The 18335-nt window shown below is 37.0% G+C and overlaps 1 protein-coding gene across 8 annotated transcripts in view; it reads left to right on the top strand.

Moving 5' to 3' along the window:
- The window catches only part of LOC109095873 (regulating synaptic membrane exocytosis protein 1-like), a 73760-nt gene that overhangs the window by 12721 nt on the left and 42704 nt on the right, over positions 1 to 18335 (top strand). For all 8 annotated transcript variants that reach the window (XR_006156279.1, XM_042737011.1, XM_042737010.1 and 5 more), the window contains exons 3-4: positions 13196 to 13412; positions 16338 to 16352. Coding sequence is in view for 7 of the 8 variants with exons in the window: in XM_042737011.1 (XP_042592945.1) it covers positions 13196 to 13412; positions 16338 to 16352 (232 nt within the window). In the remaining variant the exon portion in view is untranslated. The remainder of the gene's footprint in view (positions 1 to 13195; positions 13413 to 16337; positions 16353 to 18335) is intronic.

Here is an 18335-nt window from a genome sequence, read left to right as displayed (position 1 = left end):
CTTTAGTGTGTGTGTGTGTTTGCTGGCATGGGTTCCATTCAAACTGGCTGCTGCCTGATTTTTATAATGCCAACTGGTGCTTCATGTACATTTACGTGTATTTGCACAGCTTGTGTTTACATGTGTATGTATATGTGTGTGTTTAGCATCATGCTTATAGCCTGGTGTGTGTTTAATGCTGAGCCTCCACTGGGCTGTTGGTCCTGTGTAGATGCACAGCTAGGCCATATGGACACCTTTTTCAGCAGATCCCAACATCCACCACTCCAATGCAACAGCTACTGCACATATTCTCCATCTGTTTCTTTCTTCCCTCTTCTCTTCCCCCGCATCCCTCCACCTCACACCTCCCTTCCTCCTCCCACCCACTCTAATCTGTTTGTAAATGGGTAATTCACAGCAGGGTAAAAATAGACATCATCTCATACACCACCCTAATTAATGACAGGTCTCTATTTTGCCAGGGGGCTTTAAAGGCCGACAGGTTTATTAAGTGTTTTCATGAGGTTTGTTAACTGAAACACTTGCTAACACAAAGCTAATGCGAGTGTCACAGAGACTGTTTAAGGGGAAAAAGTAATGAGTTGGATTATTGACAGAGGAGAGTGGCCACTTGAGTAGATGCCTCGGTAAACCCTACTAAGCTCAAGCATTTATTTCTGTCTCCCATTTCCACTTATTATTTTCTGTCTTTGTCGAGTACAAGCTCTCAAGTTCACATTCATTACTGCATTTACTGTAACCCCTGGTAAAAATATTACCATATCTTTATCTTTCAGTTCACATTCTTGCTCTTTGTCTCTTGCATGTGAATTTGAAGCTCCACTCCATTGATTATTAAAGGGATGCTGTCTAATCGGCACAGTTGCTGAGTTGCTGCCATCACCAGGGGGTTCTGTGTGTGTGTGTGTGTGTGTATATATATATTAGGGCTGTCAAATGATTAATCATGATTAATCACATCCAAAATAAAAGTTTTGTTTACATAATATATGTATGTGTACAGGGTATATTTATTCTGTATATATAAATACACACACATAAATTATATATTTAGAAAATATTTACATGTATATACATTTATATATTTATATTCTTATATTTTATATTATATATAAATATATTTAATATATAAACATAACATATTCTTCTTAATATATACATGCATGTGTGTGTAGTTTATATATACATAATAAATATACACAGTATACACACATATATTATGTACACAAAACTTTTATTTTGGATGTGATTAATCGTGATTAATCATTTGACAGCCCTAATATATATATATACATCATCAAAAAGTTGATTTATTTCACTAATTCCATTCAAAAAGTGAAACTTGTATATTATATTCATTCATTACACACAGACTGATATATTTCAAATGTGTATTTCTTTTCATTTTGATGATTATAACTGACAACTAAGGAAAATCCCAAATTCAGTATCTCAGAAAATTGGAATATTGTGAAAAGGTTCAATATTGAAGGCACCTGGTGCCACACTCTAATCAGCTAATTAACTCAAAACACCTGCAAAGGCCTTTAAATTGTCTCTCAGTCTAGTTCTGTAGGCTACACAATCATGGGGAAGGTTGCTGACTTGACAGTTGTCCAGAAGACGACCATTGACACCTTGCACAAGGAGGGCAAGACACAAAAGGTCATTGCAAAAGAGGCTGGCTGTTCACAGAGCTCTGTGTCCAAGCACATTAATAGAGAGGCGAAGGGAAAGGAAAAGATGTGGTAGAAAAAAGTGAATAGGCAATAGGGATAACTGCACCCTGGAGAGGATTGTGAAACAAAACCCATTCAAAAATGTGGGGGAGATTCACAAAGAGTGGACTGCAGCTGGAGTCAGTGCTTCAAGAACCACTACACACAGACATATGCAAGACATGGGTTTCAGCTGTCGCATTCCTTGTGTCAAGCCACTCTTGAACAACAGACAGCGTCAGAAGCGTCTCACTTCAAAAAGGACTTGACTGCTGCTGAGTGGTCCAAAGTTATGTTCTCTGATGAAAGTAAATTTTGCATTTCCTTTGGAAATCAGGGTCTCAGAGTCTGGAGGAAGAGAGGAGAGGCACACAATCCACATTGCTTAAGGTCCAGTGTAAAGTATCCACAGTCAGTGATGGTTTGGGGTGCCATGTCATCTGCAGGTGTTGGTCCACTGTGTTTTCTGAGGTCCAAGGTCAACGCAGCCGTATACCAGGAAGTTTTAGAGCACTTAATGCTTCCTGCTGCTGACCAACTTTATGGAGATGCAGATTTCATTTTCCAACAGGACTTGGCACCTGCATACAGTGCCAAAGCTACCAGTACCTGGTTTAAGGACGATGGTATCCCTGTTCTAAATTGGCCAGCAGAGTTGCCTGACCTTAACCCCATAGGAAATCTGTGGGGTATTGTGAAGAGGAAGATGCAATATGCCAGACCCAAAAATGCAGAAGAGCTGAAGGCCACTATCAGAGCAACCTGGGCTCTCATAACACCTGAGCAGTGCCACAGACTGATCGACTCCATGCCACGCTGCATTGCTGCAGTAATTCAGGCAAAAGGAGCCCCAAACTATTGAGTGCTGTACATGCTCATACTTTTCATGTTCATACTTTTCAGTTGGCCAAGAATTCTAAAAATCCTTTCTTTGTATTGGTCTTAAGTAATATTCTAATTTTCTGACATACTGTATTTGGGATTTTCCTTAGTTGTCAGTTATAATCATCAAAATTAAAAGAAATAAACATTTGAAATATTATTTTTAGGTATTTTTAGGTATTTTTAGTTTATTAGGTACACCTTGCTAATACCGAGTTGGACCCCCTTTTGCCTTCAGAACTGCCTTAATTCTTCTTGACATAGATTCAACAAGGTGTTGGAAACATTCTTCAGAGATTTTGGTCCATATTGACATGACAGCATCATGCAGTTGCTGCAGATTTGTTAGCTGCACATCCATGATGCAAATCTCCCATTCCACCACATCCCAAAGCTGCTCTATTGGATTGAGATCTGGTGACTGTGGAGGCCATTTGAGTAAAGTGAACTCATTGTCATGTTAAAGAAACCAGTCTGAGATGATTTGAGCTTTGTGACATGGTGCATTATCCTGCTGGAAGTAGCCATCAGAGCTGGGTAAACTTTAGTCATAAAGGGATGGACATGGTCAGTGTGGCAGGAGGAGCAAATGACAGACACAGTGGGTGTTGTGTTAGGCCTCGGAGAGGCTTTTATTAACAGAAAAGTAACAAAAACAGGGTGTCCAAAGGAGAAGATTTTTCAAAATAAATAGGGAATCTGGTGTCCTCATCGTGCTGCGGGGTTCGTGTAGGTGGGGCAGTGTTCAGGAAGGAAGGGTCCAGATACTCGTCATACCAAGCCCCCCCCCAGCGATATCCCTGTCATCAGGCCACCGCCCACATGGGAGTGCTACCTTCCTCAATCAGGCTCCAAATGGTCGGAGTTGGCGGGGCGGGGATTCCTCTCCGGGCAATCCTCCCTCTCGCACCGCGCCGGAACAGGGAAAGAGAAACCGGGTTTTAGTCGACAGCCTCAACCAACCACAGGGTAAATGACAATAGAAAAACTGTCACCCCTTTTGTGGCTGGGAGGCCGTCTCCGTCGTTCCTCCGTCCCGTTTCCTGTTCTTAGCTGACAGGAGCGGCACCTGGTGTGGTCTTCTGCTGCTGTAGCCCATCTGCTTCAGGGTTCAACGTGTTGTGCATTCAGAGATGGTATTCTGCATACCTTGGTTGTAACGAGTGGTTATCTGTGCCTTTTTATCATCTCTAACCAGTCTGCCCATTCTCCTCTGACCTCTGACATCAACAAGGCATTTTCGTCCACACAACTGGCACTCACTGGATATTTTCTCTTTTTCGGACCATTCTCTGTAAACCGTAGAGATGGTTGTGCGTGAAAATCCCAGTAGATCAGCAGTTTTTGAAATACTCAGGCAAGCCCGTCCGGCTCCAACAACCATTCCACGTTCAAAGTAACTTAAATCCCCTTTCTTCCCCATTCTGATGCTTGGTTTGAACTTCAGCAAGTCATCTTCACCACATCTAGATGCCTAAATGCATTGAGTTGCTGCCATGTGATTTGCTGATTAGCAATTTGTGTTACCAAGCAATTGAACAGGTGTACTGTACCTAGTAAAGTGGCTGGTGAGTGTATATATATATTTATATATCATATATGAGTTAAATGTAGTTGTGGAATTCATTGCACAATGCATAATTCATAAACAATCCAGTTGTATGTCATGTATTTTGAATTGTGAGCCGTTTAGGAAGTCCATCCAAAGTGAACTTGTGAAGTGTTGTCATTAAATGTCCTTATGTCACTCCAAACTTATTTTGTATCTTTTTTTTATTTTGTTGAAAAGAAAAGAAGACATTTTTGAAATGAAGAATTTGTAAGCAATTGTACTTGTTGCTTTGTTTTATAACCTTGCAAAATTTGGGCATGGCGCTTTTGAAACTTCAACAATTAAGCACCAAAAAAGCACAAATCCTTATATTGTGGCCACGCAATGTGAAGTCGTGGCTTTGAGATCCTATGTTGAGGAAACAACGTTTTTCTTGTGGCCACAAGTAAACAGACTGCGTGACCATAGCAACCTGGGATTATCAGTGATAAATTTATTAATATTTCATTTTGAATTAAGAAATGATTATATTAATTATTATAGAAATTATTACATTATTAAATTATTATATTAACCATAGGCCTAGGGTACCGGACTATATTGCGCATGATGGTCACAACATATCACGTTCCCATGAGTTAATATCGTGGCTATGACAAAACCGAAGTGAACCGAACATGTCACCTCCCAGTCACTGGATATATTGCAATGAACCTAAATACAACATCAATTAATAACTAGTTTAAAACTGACCACAAGGACCAGGGTCATTTTTTTTTTTTTTTTTAATGTAGCTTGTGTCTTTTTTAAAACTGAAAACTGTTCTTGTTCCTATTCATTGTAATTGCATTTTTTAAAAAAGTATTCAGCACGGTCTTCAAAATGTCTTCTTTTAGTGCAAGAAAGGAATTCTTATGGGTGTGGAATGACATGAGGGTGAGTAAGTAATGGCAGAATTTTCATTGTGAACTGTCCCTTTAAATATCACAGTTCTGTATTCATGTAACAGCTGTGGATTTCCACTCACTCACAGTAGAGGCACTTGACAGCAAAAAGCTCTTAGTTACAAAGGGCTAGAAAGGAACCCCATTAGGGAATCTGTGAAGGGGACTGGAAACTTCCTTATGAAAAAATAGGAAGTGCAATAATAAACGACCGAAAGACAAGAGGGTGAAGGAAAGAATATTATAGTTATCTATGGCTGGCTTACCAGACGTTAGTGTTACTGTAGCCTTAAAAGATAAGATCTCTTTCAAATAAAAATGTCATGATAATTTACTCACTCCCATGTCATTCAAGATGTTTACGTTTTTCTTTCTTCAGCCGAAAAGAAATTAAGGTTTTTTATTCTCCTTATAGTGGACTTCAACGGCTACCAAACGGTTGAAGGTCAAAATTACAGTTTCAGTGCAGCTTCAAAGGGCTCTACGTGATGCCAGACGAGGAATAAGGATCTTATCTAGCGAAACGATCTGTAATTTTCAAAAAAAAAAATGTTTATGCTTTATAAACAGAAATGCTGGTTTTGCACTGCTCTGCGGTGCGCATCCATGACTTCACGTAATACGTGATTTTGTTTAATAGGTAATGAGTTTTGTAGCGGGAGTTGATGTATCGGTTTTTTCGTTTAGAATTTGAAAGTGATAGGTTAAGTGAAGTTTAGACGTTTATTTGAATATGTGTCACTGAACATACATCAACTTTTGAACAGTCCTCTTTCTCCACATTTGTAAACATTGACTGAGTCAGTACTTCCACCTATGTCAAGCGTGACCTTTTCAACGTGATATGTATTATGTAAAGTCATGGACGTGCATTGCAGAGCAGTGCAAGCCGAGCATTTCTGATTATAAAGCATATACGTTTTGTTTCTTTTAGAAAATGACAGATTGTTTTGCTAGATAAGACCCTTATTCCTTGTCTGGTATCGTTTAGAGCCTTTTGAAGCTGCACTAAAACTGTCATTTTGACCTTCAACCGTTTGGTAGCCGTTGAAGTCCACTATAACGAGAATAATCCTGGAATGTTTTAAAAACCATTTAAAACCTTAATTTCTTTTCGACTCAAGAAAGAAAGACATAAACATCTTGGATGACATGAGGGTGAGTAAATTATCAGGAAATTTTAATTTCAAAGTGAACTAATCCTTTAAGAGCACAGAGAGGACGTAACATCTCTCCCCAGACTCTCTGCTGCATCTCCAGTTTGGCATAATGAGGACACCGCTGTACACTTGCTTCTCTCTACCTGTCCTATGGGAGGCAGCGGCTGGTCATGTGACGTGCACAACACTCCCCTGTGTGCTCATCATTTTTGTCATGTGACCTTCTCTGTGTTCTGTGCCATCTAGTATCTCCACTGGGCATGTGATTGAGAGCACTGATATTTCATAATGCTCTGGAGCTGGTGATTTGGATTTGTGTCAGTAAAGTGTCTTTTTATATGTGTTACGTATGATGGCTTTTGTAGATTTTCATAGTCTCTGATTAATTTTTTTTATATGCTTTTAATTTCATTAGTGAGCCTATATATTGTGAATTGTTGAAAACTTTTTTCCTTGTAGTATATATATTCATATTTCTCATTATATATGGGAGGACTATACTTTTTATACTTTTCAAGAAAAAATCTGAAGGAAAATGGACAATGTCTTGGCAGAAATTACCAGTGCATTTTCTGTTAAATATATAGATTTCCTTTAACCCTAACTCAAAACACACATAAAACCTAATACAGATAATTAATATGATTAATTTGCCCACTATTAATGTCTGATGCAGAATATGCAGTCACCATAGTTGAACTGACTGACTAATTTTGTCTTTAAGAGAAAACAATGAAACGTGATACATAAATCTAAACATGAAAGAGTGAGATGTACTGTAAAAGGTTTCAAGAACAGCACAGTCAAGTACTCAAAGCTGAGTGTGAGCGAGAACAAGAGAGGTCTTGCTTGTATAAGCTTATGTGTGTGTTTAGCTGGAGCACTTAAGAGAGAGAAACTAGTTCAAATCTGGTCATTTTAAGAAAGCACCGTTGCAAGTGTGTGAAACGAAAAAGGAGGAGACACAATGCTGTTGAAAGTTCTGCAAGTGAGAGGGGGGATATGGGAGGGAAACGGCACCGTAGCCTTGCCACATGGCTGGTCTGTGGGGTTAGCAGGAGGCAGTGCTGTCAACACTCTCCACAGTGGGGAAGTTCCGGTGGAGGCAGGACTCAGCCATGGCACTGCTCACGGTACCATATGGTGCCACTCAGAGGATGGCAACCCCCATCCTCAGCATCAGTGCCTGACTGAGTAGAAATAATGGCAAACTGTACTAGAGCCAGTCCTGAAGAACCAGAGCCAACAGACACATTGAGGCCGGACCTTGAGCATCCACGGCGTTGTCTGGATGATTGTCAAAACCGGATATTTGAGCAGTATGAGACAGAGTGGTAGCACACTGTGAGGAGGAAGTCAGTGCTATAAAAGAATTTGTAGAAATGATGACTTTTAGCTTAAAAAAGCTAATTTTTCTGCAAAATTATACATTTTGTTAAAAACTTTGTTGAAAATGTGTGCATTCTAGTTTAACCAACAAGGCAATCAATAAGGTGAATGATTTTTTTTTTGTCTTTTGTTTACTGTCCCTCACTGGCAAATGTTCCTTGACTTGGGATGCACATAATATAAATAGCAGTTTGGTTTTCAGATTATTTTTAATTTATTGTTATCTGTTGATATACGGTATATTGAAATAATTGTACATGCTTATTTCCTTTTATTTGTTACATTTAGATTACCTTTGTCATTGTGCAATGCTTATTTAATATCAATCTTTAAAATCACTAATAATTTAATAGTGCTGATAAAAGTAATCAGCAAATCTTTAAATGAATATCCATTTTTCATATTGTACAAAATATAAAGTTTTGAAGCCTAACAAAATGTTATAGAATTTTTATACTGGGCATTTATCAATTATCAGCCATATAAAGTAAAGTAAAGGATTACTGCATTATTGTATCACCTAGAATTTCAGTATAAGTGCATCTCTAAACATGAAAAAACCTTCTTATAAATTATTGACATTTAAGAAATGGACTAACATTTGTTTTATTCTACTCTCTCGATGGATTTTTCCTTTTTTAAACCCTCACGGGGCCCAACAGAAGCATTGTTTTTCTGTGTGGTGATAAGCACAACAAAATCAAAAGCCCAAGTAATTCAGTTCATTTGAACCCCATTTATTTTAAGGTGTCTGTCTGCAGAAATCAATCATGCATGGAGCTGCTACTATCTGGAAGGGAGGCTTAATTTTTTAAATTGGAAGGGAGTGATTTTCTCACTATGTTCCTGATGCTTTCACACGGTGTACTTTGATGGATTTCCGCTCACTTTCAAACATTGATCTCCAGGTGATGGGATAAATCATTCCAGTTTGGCCTCAGTGACTTTGGTCCCCTTGTGAGAAGTGGAAGTCACCCTTTGCTAGATTTATAAGCGAAAGCCTTTTTAAAAATGCAGTTAAACAGCTGTTTAATGCAAAACATGAGCAGCTGCCATATCGTAAGGAGCCTTTAAATTCGTGGAACCAATAGAGTGCTGTTCATTTAAGAGGCTAAATTTAGCCCATTTTTATCAAGAGTAATGAGACTATTTCTTTCTCATAGGTACTAAAGGTATGCGATATTTGCCTGGCAGCATAACGTGCTGCCTTGTTTGTTATTCAAGAAAATGTTAAGAGGAGGAATACTGTTTTTCCACTTTGGGTTATGGATAGTAGTGGATGTTTGTCTACAGCGTAACTATCCATTCTCAAAATATTAGAAGTAAGCTATACAGGAGAAGTGCATGTCGCTATTTTGCACTGTTTATTGATAGGCAAACAGTAATGTAATAAAATAAAGATTTTTAAAATACAAAATACAAAAAACATTTTCATAAGTATAATAGTTTATATTTTCTATTAATTTACAAACAAATGTTAAATGTGTTTTTTTTCTGTAAAATATAGATTACATTGTAGAAGAAATGGCAGTATGTTTTTCACATTGTATTGTTGTAAAAAAAAAAAAATGTATTCATTCTTTTTTTCAGCAAGGACACATTAAAGTAAAGATGTTTATAATTTCACTGAAGATTTCTTATTAAAGGTAATACAGTTTCCACAAAAATATTAAGTAGGACAACTGTTCTCAATAATGGCTGCTATGACTGGATGATACTGAGATTAGATCACTGTGTGGAGCACTGGCTGTTGTCAGACTCTTTGTGCAAACTAAAATCTCACTGGAGTATTACAATTAATGGCAAAATGAATGTTTGGAAATGTAAACTGATATTTCCTACTGACACATTACAGCAAACAATAGAAATAACTGATTTAAAACCATTTTTTAGCTAATGAAAATATTAATGTTCTTATAGTTTTGGCCACCGCTGTATATAAAATACCTGCTTCTTTATTGGCATTTTTGTGTCAAGTTGTTTTTCCTGTTGAACACAGCATAAATGTCCTCTGAGTGGTGTTCAGATTTGTTCTCTTGTGTTGGAGGATGAATGGAGCTGCTTGTGCCTGTGAGCTGCATTTATGGCTCCATCACAGGCTGCCAACGTGCTCTGTTCCCTCATAAACACACGTTTGTCCCGGCATTTGCTGTGAATGATGTTGAATTTACACTGACTCAACTTCAGCAGTACTTTCACTACATCTCTGTCCCTCGTCTGTCCTTTCATACAACATCCTGGCACAGATAGGGTTGATTTATGCCCATGTTAGGGAGCCGTGGGGCCTAGCGGACATGATAAATGGGCCAGCGTGTAGGCACGACCAAAGCCTCCGCAGGAACCCTGCGCACAGCCAATGAGTTACAGTTGTGGTTCCTGTCATGGTGTGCGTTAGTACGAGCGACTGCTGACAGCTGTTTAATCATGGACGTTTCCATGTGCTCGCCCAACGACATCAGGAGCCACTGAGACCAGCTGTCATGAAGCAGGGGAGAACGGAGTAAAAACACATCCCACCTCACGCATCTCCACACCGGCTCTCCTCCGTGTCCCCACACTTTACCACATTAATTAGAGCTTCCTCATACCTTAATTACACCAAGTTCTATGCTAATGCCAGAGTCCTGTGTGAATTGCTCGCCGTTTCTTGCAGACTCTGTGCCTGATTTGCATTTCACAAAAGATTTACTTCTATTCCTGGATGAGAGGGAGAGAGAGAGAGAGAGAAAGAAGCAAATGATTTGTGATGGGGAAGAGGGTTTTGTGCTAGTAAAGTAAAGCTGTGGTTCACTTTCGTATAACCTTGTGCTTCACTTATGGGTCTTTGTTTTATGTGCTGTCTCAATTATGGCAAGCCTGGGCTGCTTTCCTGATTATCATTTCCAGCTCAGAGTACAAAGCACATTCACATGTTCTTTTACAGTGCCAAGCTCAATGTTTGTCTCTGTTTCTCATGTTTTTTTTTTATAAAGTATTGAAAGGTTTTTGAAGTGCTGCTCAATTTCATTTCAGCGTTGACTTTGTGCTCTGTTGTTCATCGGAGCTACTGTAACTAAAGGTCATTGTGTTCTGAAAGTTTGAAAGGTGAATGTTACATTTTAATACTGAGATGAAAAGAGTGCATGCTTAATTCAACCTGCTTTCCTTTTTTTGATTGCAATTGGGATACTACTTAAAGCCTTTTGGAATTACAATGTGCCTTTTCCCAGTTGCACTTAAAAATGCCTCCCCTCCCCCAAAATCAATGTTATATTTAATTTGTTTTTCCCAACCAGAGAATTAACTGAGATATTAAAAAAAAAAAAAAAAAATTCAAACATTTCTTGTGAAATTTCTTTTACACTAACTTATCTGAGCTGAGCTATTAGCATTAACTCATACTGTTATATGCTGTGTTTCTCAGTCTCTTTATTTCTGCACATAAAATTGATAAATCATATATAACTTCTTTTGTAATATTGTTAGAACATCTGTGTTTAGTGTTTTAGTAATTGATCCTGCCATTAAAGATAGCCCTTGATATAGATGAATGGATGGATATTTTGAAATTTTAGAGCATTCATAAATGATAATTCAGCTAAACTGGATAAAACACAATATTATTCAAATAAATTTGAAAAATATATCTAACTTTCTGTAGTTCTCAACTATGGAGAATATTACAACCTTAAATGATGGTGACAAAAAAGTTGACATTTTTATAAATATTTCCGACATATAATTTAATTATATAAGTTTTTTAGATATGTAGTTCTTTGTTTTTGCACTTTTTTATATTGTGTAATTGTAAATTTCTTATTTTTATACCAAAAAAGTTATAATAAATGTATTGCATTGTATTGAACTCTTAAGTCTGTGAAAAAGCAACCGATTTAGTTTTTTAGTTGGAACATCTTGCAGTCACATCTTGTCTCTCCTGTGCTGGAGCTTGTTCTTTACGTTTATCTTTGACCCACAGGATGTTCACTGTGGTGACGGTGTTGAGGAACAGGAGAGCAGTAAGGGTGCACAGGGGGAGGGAGACAGGGGTAAGGACTGGGGCAGGAGTTTAGATCATCTCGTTGTCTTTCTCTGGGGCACATTCTGCATGGATGGTCGCGCATTCATCACATTCCGTAGGTAGCATATTCTTTTAGCTCTATATGTAGGTTGCTTATTTTAATATACATCACATGATATCATCATGGCGGAGGAGTCTGTGAGCAAGACCCCTTTAGCGTAAGTAAAGCTTTGGATAGATTCATGCTTGAGACCTCAGTGCTGCTGAGACAGGGGGAAATGCTGGATATGGATTGTATGTGTCATGATTTTGTTTAGAAGGCGCTGGTTTGTTTGGAACTCTTTTGGAAGACGTTCATGTAGCCTTTAAGCATTCTTCATCTACGTGGCGGAAAGAACATTAGACTGAAAGAAAGACTGAGATAGAGCTGGAATGAAAGAGAGTGAAGGAAATGTGAGATTTCGTCATGTGTACATGGTCAGTCAGGGCAATATCCTTTGGTTCTGTTCTGTGAGATGATTTATTTATTTTTTTGAGAAAACAGGGTAACCATTGAACTTACTGTGACAATTGGTCAGTTTGTTAGAAAAAAAATCATATTGACAATTAATCTGAATAAATATGGGGCATTATTAGGGGAAAAATCTAATTAGAGTATCAGGTCATCAAGTCAAAATTTCTGATATGTCAAATTTATTGGTAAATGATAGATAAAAATGTTAAATCTTATAAAATTGCTTGCAGAATGTTCAAATTGAGGGATTATTATGTTAAAAAGTTATTTGCTGGTAAATGTTGAGCGTTATTAGGTAAAAATGTTACAAAAGACAGAAGAAAAAAAGTAAAATTATTATTTTGAGGGATTATTGGGTTAAAATGTCACAAAAGTTACAAAAATTTAAGGGTTTAATAAAATGTTACAAATGTTACAAATGTGTGGAATTATTCATTTGAGGGATTATTTAGTTGAAATGTCACAAAAAATACAAAAATTTAAAATTATTAATTTAAGGGATTATTGGGTTAAAATGTTAAATTTGGGGTAAAATGTTAAAATGGAGGGATTATTTGGCTAAAATGTTACATTTACTGGTAACATGTTAAAATTGAGGGAATTTATGTTAAATTTACTCATAAGATTGGGAAGCTATTAGGTAAAAATGTTACATTGCCGACTATTGAATTTGAACCTACAAAATTATTATTTTGAGGGATTATTGGGTTAAAATGTCACAAAAGTTACAAAGATTTACAAAAATTTAAGGGTTTAATAAAATGTTACAAATGTTACAAATGTGTGGAATTATTCATTTGAGGGATTATTTGGTTGAAATGTCACAAAAAATACAAAAAAGTAAAATTATTAATTTGAGGGATTATTTGGTTAAAATGTTACAAATGTTACAAAAATTTGAAATTATTAATTTAAGGGATTATTGGGTTAAAATGTTAAATTTGGGGTAAAATGTTAAAATTGAGGGATTATTTGGCTAAAATGTTACATTTACTGGTACTGGTACTGGTACTGGTCTCCTCTCCCCTTCCAGTTTGCACCAGCAGTTTGCCAACTACAAGGAGCAGGTGAGGCGGATTGGGCCGGAGCCCCCCCAACAGAGACAGCAGGGCCAACACAAGGATGACGCCCCCACCTGTGGCATCTGCCACAAGACCAAGTTTGCTGATGGCTGCGGAAACCTGTGCTCCTACTGCCAGACTAAGTTCTGTGCCCGCTGCGGGGGAAGGGTCTCGCTGCGTTCCAATAACGTGAGTACCACCTACATCGTGTGAGTGGCCAGACTGCTTTTCATGCTTCCTCGACCTGCATCTGCACACATTTAAGTAGGGAGGGAAGAGCACTGGGTGGATGAGAGAAAGGTTAATTGGGCATTAGTCAGAGGAGATGACGCTGCTGGTCACCGGGGGGTCGCCGCACACCCACGCTGGGATGCCCGAGTCGGCGCTGAGTCTCCACAGGGGCAGCCGTACCATACAAAGAGAAGCACCTGAAATGGTGGCCCACCTCCTGGAGTGTGATATTTACCTTGGCTTTCTATTCCTTCCACTGAGTCCAGAGCACTAATTAGTGTTCAGTCATAATGAGTGCAGTGTAGGGAGTCACCGTCAGAGGCAGTAGAGTAGGGAGTGAGGTCAGTGAGGTGGAGATAAGGGTAAATGTAATTAATAACACACTGATTTAGCTACAGATGTATCCATCTGTACATTTAGAAGTAAATATGTACATTTGTATAGCTACACAATGAAACCAGGCCATTTGTAGTGTAACTATTGTCTACTCCTGCCAATGGCAAGTGAATTGAGAAATTTTATTAGCAGTCAATGTATTCTATCAGGCATTTTTTATTTAAATTTTTGAATAAGTTAATAAAAAAGGTCATTATTGTTTTGCTTATGAAAAATTAATGATTTTTTAGCCATGAAGTGACTAATAAATAATATAAATGTCATGAATAATGCTATTTTTGCAATGAAGAATAAACAATATATTGGGACATTATTAGTTATCAGTATTATAAATTTTATAGTTTTTGGTAGCTGTCGAAACTGTATATTAAATTGTACTTTGCCATCATCCAAATGCTCACTTTGTTAATCTTTAAAATGCTAATAATTTAATTACACTGTTAAATAAATGTCAAAATTAATATCTAGAGTGAATTCAGGTAAACTGGGCAACTTTTTGTTGTTTGAGAACACTGGGAAAATATGACCCAGTTGTCCCAAAATGAATCATATTTTTAATTTTGCATTATAATGCTGCAATACTGTACCTAAATTTAGTTGGAACATTAAAATGTTTTTAGCAATTTAAAACATTAACATTAAAATATTTTTTAGTGTTTTATTTTTTATTTATTTAGACAATAGATATATTATATATTATAAATAGATATATTATATATATATATATATATATATATATATATATATATATATATATATATATATATATATATATATATATGTTTTATGTTTATGTGAATATTTATCTGTTAGTGGCATTAGCCAGAATTTGAATTTCATAAAAAATAAAATTCATATTTTTAATAAGTACATTTTCCACTGAGATTCTGATTTAATTCATGTCAGCTAGGTTCTGATTGTTGCTTTTGTATTGAGATGTAACTCTGATGTAACTCCCAAAGCTAATTTTTACTTACATTTGGCACTTCGTGAGGTTTACTTTTGGTTTAGATGTGAGAAAACTCAGATAGGGCCAGTGTTGAGTGTAGAAGGTAGGAGAAATCCCATATGTGATGCAATGGAAGTGAAGTCTTCGTTGGTAGTGGATGGCTGCTGCCCTGAGCTTAGTTTTGCTGAAATGAGCGCATGTTGTTTCTCTGAGCCCTTTGGCGTGTGCTATTAATGAGAGTGGCAGTCTTGATAATGGAGTCGCTAGATGCCTGTAGGTTACACGTAGAGAGCTACACCTACTCAATCTGCTAGACTGGAAACAGTAGCTAAAAGCAATGGAATACACTTAATAGCTCCATTGCTATGAGAGTAGCCTAAGCTGGACTCGAAATAGTTCATTGAAACTGTTACAAAAATCACAAATGTCCCACCCAGTGCACATTGTACAATTCGTACCACTACATTTATTTTTTAGCAGAATAAACAGTAACAAATGTATCATGGTTTTCACAAAATATTAAGCAGCACAATTGTTTTTAACATTGATAATAAAAAGAAATGTTTCATGCATACCCAATCAGAATAAAAGATTGACTTCTGAAGGATTGTGTGACACTGAAGACTGGAGTAATGGCTGCTGAAAATTCAGCTTTGTCATCACAGGAATATATTACATTTTAAAATATATTCCAATATGAAACAGTTATTTTAATTTGTAATAATATGAATGATTTTTCTTTATTTTGATCCAATAAATACAGCCTTAGTGAGCATAAGAGACATTCAAAAACATAAAAAAATCTTACCAACCCCAGAATTTCAAATCATAGTGTATATATGCACAATTACATTTATTTCCGAATATGTATCCGTTGATATGTAGGCCAGCCTCCAATGGATAAGTCTCTAAAATGATGTGTCCTGCAGTGTGACTCTTTCTATGGATTCTTCATTAAATGGCAGTGAAATACCTATCACAGCCAGTTAATGAAAAATGTTTACACCTGCTTTTAGTGTGCATTTGTTTATCAGTGTGCAGGTGTTTTATAGTTATACAATAGCATTTTAGTGTTTGTAAGTGTTTTTACTATGGTGGCTCTGAAGAAGTAGGAAATGTCATGTTCTCGTTTTCAGTGACCTATCAACTACTTTTATTTGACTGGGAAGTAATCATGGGAAATCTTAGAGTAAATATCAGTGCAACATGCACCTCTCAGGATTGCCCTGTGGGTGGCAACATACCTGCAGATTTACACTACCGTGATCTGTCCTGAAATAATAGCAAGGAAAAAGTGAATAAATCCACATTATAATTTTAAACATTCCAAGACATATTTTTTTGCAGCTGGAAAATGCAATTTGTATTTTGGCATCCTTTTGATGCTGATAATGCCAGTCTAGAGCTGTTTTTGTGTTTATTATTCCAGTATGCATCTAAATGGTTTTTATTTTCATATCTGATTGTCATTTCATACTTCTCTCTCTTGTTCTTCTCCCCCACCCACCATCCTGTTTCTCTCTGTGACGCTGGAGAAGAAAGAGGACAAAGTGGTTAGCATTTTCTATTCTCTTTTTGTCACTGTGCAGTGTGAATGCTGATCTGAAAGTGCTTTTTCCCTCACTCCCTTCATTCACATATACAAGCTCTCTAAAATGTTTTTGTTTGTTTGTTTGTTTGTTTGTTTGTTTTTTTAGTTTCACTGTATTAATTCATTGCACTGTTGTGTTTGTCAGGTTTAGGTTATGTGAGCTTCTTTATGGTTTATTTTCATACAGTATATGCTACCTGCATAACACCCAGATTTACAAAAGGTGTATGTGTATACAGTATGTGTTTCTGTGGATTTCCCTGAATAATTACGTAATTTTGGTGATGCATCCATACACACCCAAAATACAGATTGATGCCACTGCAAATAGATACAGTAGCTGATGAAAGTTCAGCTTTGCTATTACAGGAATAAATTACAAACATAATAAATTAAATTAAAATGAAAACATATTACAGTTATTTAAAAAATAATTACAAAGTAATTGTAATAATATTTCACAAAATTACCTTATATTTGATTTTTTTTTTTAATCAAATTATGAGCTTGTTGTATATTATTTATTGTTTGTTTGTTTGATTTTGTGTGTATTTGTCATTATGTGTTTGCCTGGTATGCAGTGAGCACTTGCAGAAGGCTCCTTTAAATATGGACATGTCTAAACTATGTATACAGTTCTTGTTAGTAAATCACCCACAATGCCCACATGTAGTGCAGTATGTTAGATTCCACAAGCAAAATAGCACCCTTTATTTGTGATCCTAGTTAATCAGGGCCAGAGAATGTGTTGGATGAATGCGTGTCGTTCTTGGCCTGCTATACTGTTAAAATGAACATGCACTGTGTTTTCTCCCATGGCGCTGCATTCGTTAATCAGAACAGTGCCATACACTTCAGTGCTGCAAAAAGATCCCTGTAAATGCAATCCAGAGCTCATTATCCCAATGATTATCAGGCCTCTTGGTAATATCTGTGTTTTCTTCTTTAGCCAAGCGTTTCTTTCTGAGTGCTGCTGTTTTTGAAGTCAGATTTGTTTCCCTAGGCAGTACACTCTCCTCTCGGTCTCTTGTTCTTTCTTTCTTTTCCAAAGATCCATTTTAGACTATATGGTCAGCCAGGCTGGGCTTTGGAGCTGTGTAGTTTTTAACACCAGAACTTCAGTGATACTGGAAAACACCAGCGATGTGTCATTCCACTGCCCGCCTCCTCAAAGCGACACTGTGAAATGATTAATATTGATCTTTCTCCTCTTCCTTTGCATCTGGTTTGTGGATATTATATTGACAGGGACGTAAAACCAATGTTTTTTTGATGAGAACCAGTGTTATTTTAGTATCACTCTTAAATATTAAGGTTTTTTATTGGCATCAGTGGTTCCATGAAGAACATTTAACATCCATGGAACCTTTTCATTGCACAGGCGGTTCTTTGTAGTGTAAAAGGTTCTTTAGATATTAAAATAATAATATTGTTAATATATTTTTAGACTAAAAAAAGATGGTTCTTATGAGAACTGTTTAGAGAAAGGTTCTCTGGGGAACCTAAAAATGTTCAAAGCTTGTGTTGTTATTTATATGGTTTGTTGCTCAGCGCATTGGGAAACGTCTTGTTCGTGACCAGCTGTGAATAATGTGTGTAACACGTCGATAGAATTGACCCGGTGGTAATATAGCCTCGGTTGATGACGTCATCGGAGCGCGTCCGCAACACGGGGCTATAAATAGATAAGCCACAGGTGCATCAACAGGTCTTTTGTCTTCAGATCATTCTGTGCATGTGTGCGTCAGGAAGATTCTTTTTGTCTACTACAGATCTTCGTACGATGACCCAACGAAACAGTAAGTGTTGTGTTCCTCCATGCTCTCGTCCTATGTATGAGCTGGATACGCATGATTACTGTTTTGTTTGTTTGGGGGAAGAGCACGCGGTTCTGGCTTTAGAGACGGGCGAGTGCGAGCATTGTGAACTGTTTTCAGTGAAGATG

Source organism: Cyprinus carpio, chromosome B13 (assembly GCF_018340385.1).
Source record: "Cyprinus carpio isolate SPL01 chromosome B13, ASM1834038v1, whole genome shotgun sequence".
Taxonomy (NCBI): domain Eukaryota; kingdom Metazoa; phylum Chordata; class Actinopteri; order Cypriniformes; family Cyprinidae; genus Cyprinus; species Cyprinus carpio.
This window is presented reverse-complemented; position numbering and strand designations above follow the sequence as displayed.